Raw genomic sequence first — 12,190 nt, forward strand, 5'->3', positions numbered from 1 at the left:
GTTAACACACACATACACACACACTTGTGCACACACATTCACTGAAGTTTCAAGTTCAGAAATTTGCATGAAGACAAATATTAGCCCATGGTTTTCTTGATGGGATGTTCACATGTCACATCAGATATTTCTGCTACTGCAGACATTTTTGGTCATTCCAATGAATGAAGATGCTTTGTGAAATCACAAGCCCAGGGCAACTCAACATTAGCCATGATCTATGACCCTGGAGAGTGTTTATGAAGTATTCTGATGAACACCAGCAAGTGGCATCATACAATTATTGTTGCTATTAGGTTATTATTTATGCTGCATTGGTGTAGCTCTAGCAGAAAAAACAGTCGGTGTTTTTTATTACAGCGCCCTGGAGATCCTATCCAAAGCAAAGGCAATTTCCCCAGTAAAGATGTGCAGCGGTAACTCACTGCTGTTACCCGCTGAAAGTGGGTGTTAAATAATTTAATTCTAAATTTGGTAGTCTACTTGGAAATGGGAGATGTTAAATACCAAATATATGGATGTAATAAAAGTAAGCAACACAAGGGTAAATTAAGGCAAACCTCACACTTCCCCGTGAGACTGCCTAATGGGATTGTATGCATGTCAGGAAGTGAAAAATGAGTCAGCCCGAGGTATAATTTCATAGGGAACTAGGCTCATAACTCTCCTTCACTGTAATGCCATGTGCTTGAATGATCACCGCCTCCTTTCCTAGTCTATATGTTTCTAATGGGAGTGATACAATGGGACACAACTCGAATGCTATGTTAAGAAGATCTTAAAGCGCTCTCTTCCAGGACGCCTGCCCGACATCCTTGCACACCTTCCTCTGGGTTGCCTTTCAAATGCTGGTCTTTTAAGTAGCAGCCATGTCTCATCCCGTTTATATCTGTATTACTTCAGCATTTTTCTGTGGGTCCCTTTTTAGAATTACTAGAGCGGTATCATACTGTACATGTTATTATTCAAGTTTCCCACTCCCCTGAACATTACATTTTCAGGTCAAACTGAGACAGGCTGGGAACTGGGACCTGGGACCCTCTGCTGCAGTGCTGGCACCTGGACAAACCACTCCTTCAGCAACAAAATACAAAGAAACTATAAGGGACTAAAAATAACCCCTCACATGAGCAGTTGGGGCAAATTATGGACAAAAAGATACAAAAAGACCAAAAACCCAACTGCCACTTCTGAAGGGCCAGGAGCAAAAACAGGGTGTTGGGAGAAAAACAAAGGTAACTGTGCATGCCCCCTGCACTCAACACCACCAAAGCGGGGGGCAGACCACCTAAGCCAAGCCTCTGCCGCGACCCCTGGACCCACGCCTACCCTCACCCCAGATAAGGAACCAGCTCGCCCCACCTCAAGGAGCGAACAAGGGAACCTGTCCCTTGTCCTTGCTCCCCACTGCTGCAGCAGGGGCCCCCATAAAGCCTTTCCTGTATCTCTTATCAATTTCTATTCATTCAGGAAGGCTAAGCACCCTAGTTGGTAACAAAATTAATGTTGATAAACATTAATAACTACATGTAGGCGATTCTTCATAATTGCTGCATAAGTTTCAATTATATGAATGTATCATTTTAAAATCAATTCACCTTTTGATGGATATTCAGGTTGCTTGCAACAGTTAGCTAGTTTTAAAAAATGCAACAATGAACATGCTTGTGCACATCCCTCCATATCCATGGCTAAGCTTTCATCTGGAGGAGAGGTACCTAGACCTGTCATTTTAGGGTCACGTGGATGCATGTTTTTTTGTTTTTTTGTTTTTACATTATTATTGATTTATTTATTTATTTTTGGCTGTGTTGGGTCTTCGTTTCTGTACGAGGGCTTTCTCCAGTTGCGGCGAGCGGGGGCCACTCTTCATCGCGGTGTGCGGGCCTCTCACTATCGTGGCCTCTCTTGTTGCGGAGCACAGGCTCCAGATGCGCAGGCTCAGTAGTTGTGGCTCACGGGCCTAGTCGCTCCGCGGCATGTGGGATCTTCCCAGACCAGGGCTCGAACCCGTGTCCCCTGCATCGGCAGGCAGATTCTCAACCACTGCGCCACCAGGGAAGCCCCGATGCATGTTTTAAAAGTCAGTAGCCAGTAGGTCCTTGTTGGTTATCTATTTACTATATAGTAATGTGTATATTTTAATCCCAAACTCTTAATTTAACCCTCCCCCTCCCCTTTGGTAACTTTCTGCCAATACGATTAGGAGAAATGATATCTTGTTGTATTGGTAACAATACCTTTGTCTGTTGTATCCCTAATGCAGAAGTTATTAAAACAAACTTGACTGGAAATGCTTCTGACAACTTCTAAATGTAAAGACAATCTTAAAAAATGACACAAATGAACTTATTTACAAAACAGAAACAGACTCACAGACTTAGAAAACAAAGGGGAAAGGTGGGGGAGGGATGAATTAGGAGTTTGGGATTAACGTATACACACTACTATATATAAAATACATAACCAACAAGGACCTACTGTATAGCACAGGGAACTCTACTCAATATTCTGTAATGACCTATATGGGAAAACAATCTGAAAAAGAATAGATACATGTATATGTATAACTGAATCACTATGCTGTACACCTGAAACTAACACATTGTAAATCAACTATACTCCAATATAAAATATAAAAAAAAAATAAAGACAATGGGGAACCTTTGTTCACACTTGATACAGACTCCATGTACAACTAATGTAATTCATCTGGTACTTTGAGAAATTGTCAGTTAGGCTGTGGAAATAAAGTATAATCTTTCATATCTAGGAGGACCTGGGTATGTGTGCTGCATATACTATGTAGTCATTTTAACAATTTAAGGACAATTAATAGATGGGTTTTCTTGAACTGACGTTCTTGATTGATTATTTCAAAGTGTGTCTGTTCACATGTAGGATTATATAAGAGTCTCACAATAGTCTAGCGAAGGCTGACATTGTTAGGGCTGATGGTACAGAACAGGATGTTTTACCTCTTGTTCCCTCTCTGGTGAAATGTGAGACAGCTAGCATAAAAATGAGAAATGAATATTAGATTTCCTGCATCTTACACCCATTCTCTTCCTACTCTTTGTGAAGGAATTATCTTTCAGATGGTAATATGTATGACTATTATAATCCGTAAGAGCCAATGATACGGATACTGAAAGCATTTAAGGCATCAAAAAAATCCCACTCACCACAGAAAAGACATAACATTTTGATAACTTTATACCATTGTCTCAGGTTTTGTTGTTATTAAACTCAGGTTCTGGATGTCAGTAGAGCTGAACTGTCTCGCCGAAGACAGATTGCTAGAAAATACCTCTAATCAAATTATTATATTAAGAAAAAAACCTCAAGATCTTTTTTTTTCCATCACTTGATCTGTTATCCTGAAACAGTCAAGCAGCAGTAAATTGCAATCATTAAAACTGCTTTCTAAAGCAAAACCGAACATTTTAAAGCAATCTATAATATCTCCATTACGAGTAATTTTTGCCCGGAACCACCACCAAGAAAAGGCCAGATCTTTCTGGCTTCAAATTTGGACAAGTCAGCAGATGAATTAAGCATCCCAAAATTGTCAGTATGCCACTCAGCAATGACAAGGACAGATGTCCAGACTCTATTAAACAATTTTCCCAGCCACGTTGCATTTTAACTTTATTTTTTGTTTGTTTTCCATATCTTATCTTTTCCTAATTAAAAAAAAAAATCTATGTTCACTATGGGACTTTTCAAAAATACATACTGAGTCAATGAAGGGGACATACTGAGTCAATGAATCACAAGTAATTCGCCATCATAGACAACAGCCTGATGGAATATTTATTGATAAATAAATATTTATTGATAAACAAAATTGGTATTATCTCGTAGGCCCTTTTGTAATCAACTGATTTTCATAACAGATTTATCAAGATATAATTCATATGCTATAAAAGTCACCGTTTTAATGTTTACCATCCAGTGGTTTTTAGCTGAACAACCATCAGCAGTATTTGATTTTAGAATATTTTTATTACTTCCGAAAGAAACCTCATATCCATGACCAGAATCTCTCCATTTTCCCCTCCCCAGGCAACCACTAAGCTACTGTGTCTAAAAATTTGCCTCTTCTGGACATCACGTATAAATGGAATCATACAATGTATGGTCTTTTATGGCTGGTTTATTTTACGTAGTACCATGTTTTTAAGGTTCATCTATGTTGTAGCATCTATCAGCACTTCTCCCTTTTTTATTGCCAAATAATATTCCATTGCATGGATAGATCATGTGTTTGCCCACTCATCTATAATATATATATATATATATGACAAATGCTGCTGTGAACTTGTGTGTTCACATATGTGGGCATTTGCTTTCAGTTCTCTTAGGTGTAGAACTAGTAGTGACGAATCTTATGGTAACCAGGTAATCTCCAGCTGTTCCTGTGGTCATTCTTTCTATGTACTCTTGCTTGATTGGTTTTCAGGTGTTTCTCTTTCTTATTTTCACTTCTTTCTCATTCTCTCTTCTGAAGGTTCTCTTTCTCCTAAAGTTTTCTCTCAAGTTCACTGATTTCATTTTCTACAGCAGCAAATCTAGTAGACATTGAGTTTCTCACCCCATCTTTATCTCACATGGCTTCTTCTCCTTGCTGGCTTCCTCTGTCTTTGATGATACCATGCTTATTTTGAATCTGAGACCACTGATCAATGCTTAAAATCATCTCTATTTCATGCACAAAGTTCTGTCTTTGTCTCTGATTTTTAAGAGTTTTCCCCAAAATTCTTATGGTGATATTTTCATATGCCTATGGGTATTCTGCCTGTTTGGGTATCTGCTCCAAAGGTGTGCTCCTCACCCAGTAACGGCCTTTTACTGGTACTGGTCCAGAGAGGAAATCTTGCTGGTTTTGACATGTCCATGCTCACCTGTAGCAGCACCTACTGGCGATATTAGGAGATAGGCCTGATTTTTTTTTTTTATGCCTGGGTCTCCTCCACTCACATTCCTGGTCCTTTTCTTTTTAGTGCACAATTAAGATTGGCGATCTTGGGGTTCCCTGGTGGCGCAGTGGTTGAGAGTCTGCCTGCCAATGCAGGGGACACGGGTTCGAGCCCTGGTCTGGGAAGATCCCACATGCCGCGGAGCAACTGGGCCCGTGAGCCACAATTACTGAGCCTGCGCGTCTGGAGCCTGTGCTCCGCAACAAGAGAGGCCGCGATAGTAAAGAGGCCCGCGCACCGCGATGAAGAGTGGCCCCCGCTTGCCGCAACTAGAGAAAGCCCTCGCACAGAAACGAAGACCCAACACAGCCAAAAAAATAAAATATAAAAATAAATAAATAAATAAATAAATAATAAAAAGATTACTATTAAAAAAAAAAAAAAGACTGGCGATCTTTTCATCCTCCTTCAACCCAGTCCTGCAGTTTTCACAAACACTTCTCTATGTTTCTAACATACACATGATAACTTTTCTTATTTATTTATTTATTTAATTGGAGTATAGTGATTTATAATGGTGTGTTAGTTTCTGGTGTACAGCAAAGTGATTCAGATATATATGAATATGGTTTATTACAGGATATTTAATATATTAAATGTACTTAACAAGCATGGGCAACATCCTGATTGAATATCTTCTAAATTTTCCCTGTCCCATATTTATTGATAAACAAAATTGTTATTATCTCTTTTCCATTATGGTTTATTACAGGATTTAATATATTAATAGTTCCCTGTGCTATACAGTAGGACCTTGCTGTTTATCTATTTTAAATATAATAGTTTGTTTTATATATACTAGTTTGTAATCATAACTTTTCCAGTGCATTGCTAATGTGGATCTTCACACCCTTATTATATTTCACTGGAAATCTCCATGGGAACCTGGTAGAATGAAGGAGATAGTTAGGTACCATGCTCTTTCCATCATCCTATTGGAAATCCCGCAACATTTATTCTTTACAGATTTCTGAGATCAAGATTTCTGGTTCCCCAACCCATCCAGTTTGCTTTTCTCTTTGGAGCAGAAAACTAATTCTGAGTTAAGTATACTGCTGCCTGTAATACATGATGTTTCTCACTTCCCTCTGAAGTCTGCTGTGGCCATGTGATTAAGTCCTGACCAATGAGAGGCAGGAGAGTATTGGGGGTTGGCATGAGTTTCTAGAAAAGTTCCTTAAAAGGAATTGATCCAGTGGCAAAGGCTCTTTTCTGTCAGTTTTCTTTAGCCTGCAATGCAGATGTGATGACTGGCACTCCAGCAGCCATATTAATCTATGAGGATAAAAGCCATGCATTAATATGGTGTTAAGGAAAGATAGGTGCCTGGGACCCTGATAGTACTGAGGAGTTGCCATGCCAGCCATGGCCTGCCTATATCAGGGCTTCTTCTATGTGACAGAGAAATAAACTTTTATTTTGCTTAAGTCACTTTATTTTGTTAAGTCACTCTTATTAAATAATCAAACCTAATTCTCACAAATGTATTATGAGATGGAGTTATCATGCCAGCATACATTTTTCTGAACATACATTCATGATTGTAATCTCATCTCTGTATACTTTAAATATCACTTTTTATTTATGGCACCTCATGTTACTACTTAAGCTATATTTGTTTTAAAATGAAACATGTTGTAATGGGGAAAAACAAATCTGAATCCATATTGTATCTCTTTTACTTTAACCTCTGTATTCTATTGCTTTTGCTACAAGTTAAGCATTTGCCTAGAACCTGAAATATACAACATAACCCATTCTCAAGGCTCTGACCTTTAAAGGTATAACATTTTTCCATTGGTGTAGAGATAAAAAGTTGCAGAACAGAGTGTAAGGTTTACAGAAACATGGACAGCTGCAAGAACAAAGGATTCCAGCACCAAGAAGTGTGCAGCAACCAACCACACCCCTCCGCTTTTAGTATAAAAGAAGCCTGAATTCTAACTCAGGTTAAGATGGTTCTTTGGGACATTAGCCCACTGCCTCCTCGGTCTGCTGGCTTTCCGAATAAAGTCACTATCCCTTTCCCCAACAACCTGTCTGTCAATTTACTGGCCTGCCGTGTGGCGAGCGGTCCAAGCTTGAACTCGGTAACAAAATTACCTATGAATAAATGGAAAAGCAGTATAGTGTGAAGGATTATAAACAGATAATTATGAAAAAGGATTAAATCGAACTATGTACTCTTGCTTGTCTACAATCTATTAACAAAGGACAGAGATTTTATAGACATATTAGCCCCTAAAAGAGAAGAATTTCTCTTCAATCAGTAGTCTTGCTGGAGAACTGGAAAGCATATATGTTTCTGTCATTCAAGCTTATTTGACCCCATTTCTCTGTACCACCTAAAGTCATTTAAATAGCAACTGTGGCAAACTCTGGAAAACACTCATCTGTGCAGAGAAGAACAAAGAAATAAAAAGTATGTGACTTTTGTTACATAGTTATCTAAGTTTACATAGTGCTCTAACAGTCAGCAAGACTCAGAAAATGTCAAATGGAATTTGATGGATGGAGCGTAATTAGTTATCCTGCTTCAGTTCCATAGTATTCCCTGGCAGTGCTTAGTCAACACAGATCTGATAGCTGTGGGTAACATTCATACGTTAATACTGTGATGAGAAGGCTTTCAAAAACCAAAGTTCTTCAAAAAACAAAGGATGCGTTTCAACTTAGATAAGAATCTGCACTCACTCCTGTTGAGGTCATCACTAGCACAAGTGTCTCCTTAATCCATAAAATTACACCTGTCACAGGGACTTAACTTCCTGAAGGCAACTTCACAATCCACGGTGCATTATTAGCAATACACAATCCATGACTCTCAAGCTCATGAAGGCTCCCTTCTTTCCATCCCGATGATCTGATGCTGACTTTAAAGAATAACTGAACGTCAAAGAGAGTGGGAAGAAGGTATAAAGCAAAACAGCTTCTGAAGCAAAACCTACTAATGTGAAAACATCCACTGTGTAATACGTTCTCCAATTATCCTTCAAAGAAAAGAGAAACAGATCTTCTCCTGGTCCGTTCACTATCCCAGAGAGTGCAGCATGATTCTTCTGTATTTAATTCCATAAAGACAGAAGTGAAATAAAAAAATTTTGAAGTGAGGATAAAAGTTGAACATAGAAATGAATGTATCGTATTCAAAAAAGTCTATTTTAACTGTATAAATTATATTAAATGGTAATACATGCACATAGTAAAAAGAAAATCATAGCCCGAATGGCTCACAGTAAAAAGTAACTTACGTGCAGCATTCTCCCCCAACTTGCCAGCTCCTCCCAGTAGAAATCACTGTTAGTCCCTCTGCTGAAAAAGTATTCTTCTCTGGGTTTTCCCCAAATGGGGCATCAATATAGATGCTGTTGTGCACCTTCCTTTTTTGAACAGGTGTATCAGAGGCCATTCAATACGTGTACGTACAGATTTGCATCATAATACATAGAGTAACAGAGATATAGTCTAATTCTAGAACATCACTAAACAAGTATTTATGGAGAGGCTCATGTGTCCCAGATGCTGCTGTAGGGACTGCGAACAGCTACCAACCAGACCGACACGGTTCCCCAACTAAAAGAGCTTGCATTCCACAGCTTCCTCATTACGCAAAGGCTTCCTGGCTTCAGTGTAAGAACTGGATTCCAAAAAAAAGAGAATAAACCTCTGCATCATCATAACATATGTGAGTACATAAATCACATAAAAATGTACATGTGTATATAGGCACATATTTAAACACCTATATCATATATATGTTCTGTATACACAAACTATGAGTACATATACTATATATATACTATGTATACATATGACGTATTACAAAGACACATAATGTACTGTATATGCACATACATATAGTATTCTATATATACACATACACATATATTACATACATAGACATACATATGTGTGTTTGTGTATGTCTGTGTGTGTACATATGCTTCTTCCATCATCTAGACCCATAGCAGGAAATAGAAAACTGACATCAGAATCTACAAAGGGATAAGGAATATTCTCCATAGTGAATGGCATGCTGATACCAGACCTTTGAAGGACTAGGTTGATAGTCCATTCAGGGAATTTGTTTCTTAAAGAAGATACTGGTACAGATGAAAGGGAAAAAAAACCGGCAAGGACCACACCTATGTATGATTCGATATGTTCTAGAGCTGTTGATTTTTTGTTTCATTTAAGGAAGTGTTAAAACCCCTTGGGAGTGCCTGCCTTATCTGATCTATAAAAAGGCAGCTGACACTTTATACCTTAATGGGGATCAGCTGCCCTGGGAAAGTTTCCTTATTTCTCCACGCCCAAGACGACCTGAATGAATACTTAGCCAGAAATGTAATAAACTGTTTCAAAACGGTTCAAATCTCTCTGCATTTCATACATAACACTACAATCACTACTACTCCCACTAATCCGCAGAGTAAATGGCAAGAAGAAACAAGAGGGAAAATCAGCACATTGGTTGAGACTTCTCCCAAATCCCCCCACTCTTTCTGGTAAAGAATAGTAAAATATCTATCCATCTATCATCTATCTATCATCTATCTATCTATCTATATCCATCTCGTCTACCTATCTATCATGATCTATCTACCGAGCTACCTACCTATCTGCCTATCTATCTATCCTTCCTAATTTTTGCTAACTTCGCAACACAAAGGAAACCTTTCATGGAGGTGGCATCTTATTTCCCAAATCATATCACTGGCACAGACACCTTTGGAAGTGAGCTTATTTGTAAGCTCATGAAGGTACTCCGTGTGGCACAGCATTACTATGTAAACATTTGGGGCAGAATTCAGATACAGACTTCTTTTCCCCTCTCATCTGCTCTACAAGCAAATCTTCAAGAAAAAAATCTTGAAACACTGGTCACAAAAGGAAGGTCACAGGCCAGAGCTTGACAGTTGATAACCCAAATCCCAGAGCACCCATATGAAACAGAGGAGGACAGAGGGAAATCCACATCACATCACCCCCAAATTGGCATCCAATGCTCTTTGGAAATAAACCCCCAAAAAGCAGAATAGCCGTCAGCTGAGATTCATGACCTCTATATTAGAATAAATAATGGAAAATAAATATTTTCCAAACATTGAGCTATAAAGTTCAAAAAGCTGACTCCTGAAATAATGCTACATACCTAGGATTGGTCCATTCACAATTATTTCAATTGCCAGCAACATAAAGAGCAAAAATCAACCAACCTAAAAGTGGCAAAAACAGGTGACCAGATCAGAAATATCTTGGAGCCACAAACGAGGTTTCGGGAAACAGAAATAAATCAAGAACCACTGAGTTTCCAAGTCTCTGCCCAGCTGTGAATAGACTGTTTCTAACTTGGTGGGTATCAGAGACAGAGTCACAATTCCCTATAATTCCACAGCAGATCAGTCACAGGTCCATCAGAAAATCCCAGCACAAAATGCAATCCACGCATTATATTTAAATCGACACGGCAAATGTGGAAGGCACCTTTGTGTGCCACGAGATCTACAAGCTCTGGGTGTTTTGTTTTTTGTTTTACAACAAACTCTTGTTTGAAACACTTGCAAAATGGGCCATTTTATCAGAGCTGCCCAGACTTTTCGTTTTACCTAATCATATGGATTAGAAAGAGGCCGTGTTGCAGTGGAACATCATTTCAAGACAAATTCCATTTGCATGGAGTAATCCCTGCAGGTGACCCGGAGCTGTGCTGGGATTGTAAGTAGGTCCACTGTGAATAATAGCCCACCTTTTTCCAAGTGAAGGATTCTATCCATCTCACCTGGAAGCACTAACAATACAGACGACGCACCCCAAGTGAAAACCGCGGTGAAAGTGGTTGTCAGCAAATTTGGGAAAAAGGAGGCCACCGCTGCAGCTAATCTGAATATATGGCAGGCTGCTGGGACTCACCTGTTTTCCGAGCCAGTCGATTTCTTCTGACAAACGATGACAGCTGGTGTGTACTTCCCAGCGTAATCCGTGCTCTTCTTAACCTCCCACACGGAAGGGCTGCTGGCTCTCACCCCAATGATGTTCATGCCTTTCATCACCTTTACCCTGTTGGAGACAACAAATGCACAGCTGAGACGGCTCTGGGGCATCCTTGGGTTACCGCTGCTTCTGGGGACACAGTGCACTTAATGGCCCATTGTCGCCTGCCAGGTGTAAGCTCATGTTTAATAGAATTTAATCACACATTGGCAATCCCCTTCCAATCCATCTGCCCTAATTCCCCCCCCAGTCATTCCTTCCTTTAACAGAGGAGCTAGGAACAGTACAGTGACATACGCAAGCATCAGTCACATAAAGAAATAGAGTAACGCTGTGCTAGTGGAAGACTTCACTTTTAAGAAAATTAACTGAATACCCTTAGACTGTTAAAACTAAATAGAAAAAGGAAATTCATTAACACTGCAAAAGTGGAATTAAAAATAACAATGCACATTCACTGAATGCCTTTTCCATGCCAGGCACTGATGGACCGTTCCTCTGTATTATCTCATCTAATTTCCCAAGCAATGTTCCAAGCTCAAAGGTGGGGAGGGGCTGCAGCTCAGACAGGTTCGGGAATCATGATGGTTCATAACAAAACACAGGTGCTGAGAGGTGCACAGATGCGCCTGACTTCTACGCTTGTGGTCCTCCCGTGACATCATCATCATCATCATTGTCATCACCAGGACCATCATCCCATCATCATCACTGTCACAAAAAACCAGGCGCTCTTCTGAGTTCACGGCAGTTTTATCTCATTTCACTCTCACACACGCCCTGTGAGGTCAGTACCATTTTCATTTTCACTGACCAGCTGAGCAACCGGGGGATCAGGCGGCAGGTGACCCAGGATATGAAACGGCTCCCAACCACAGCGCCGGTCCAACCAGGCTCAGTGCTTTCCGTGGCATCACATAAAACTTCCTGGTGCTGAAGCCACTTATTTGACCTACTCAAGTCCTTCGTTACCCAACACTGGCCAGTACCTGTCCTGAGACCTAACATCTGCTCAGACTTTAGACAAATTTGCCAAAGCAGGTGTGCCCTCCACCACAGACTTGGCTTATTATTTCTCTCCTCCATTCACTTATTCCTTCCTTCCTTCATTCACGGAAAGGGACAGGTGACATGCTTATAGATTTTTCTCTAGGATATCAGAGAAGCTGGATGAGAGAGGCAGAAGGATGTGCAGCAAAACTGGTTTCCTAGTA

The 12,190-nt window shown here is 39.8% G+C and overlaps 1 protein-coding gene across 1 annotated transcript in view; it reads right to left on the bottom strand.

Annotated features, from left to right (window-relative positions):
* The window catches only part of TMEM132D (transmembrane protein 132D), a 691,888-nt gene that overhangs the window by 364,826 nt on the left and 314,872 nt on the right, over nucleotides 1-12,190 (bottom strand). The window contains exon 3 of the mRNA XM_061169949.1: nucleotides 10,896-11,042. Within this exon, the coding sequence (XP_061025932.1) occupies nucleotides 10,896-11,042 (147 nt within the window). The remainder of the gene's footprint in view (nucleotides 1-10,895; nucleotides 11,043-12,190) is intronic.

Source organism: Eubalaena glacialis, chromosome 15, assembly GCF_028564815.1.
Source record: "Eubalaena glacialis isolate mEubGla1 chromosome 15, mEubGla1.1.hap2.+ XY, whole genome shotgun sequence".
Taxonomy (NCBI): Eukaryota; Metazoa; Chordata; class Mammalia; order Artiodactyla; family Balaenidae; genus Eubalaena; species Eubalaena glacialis.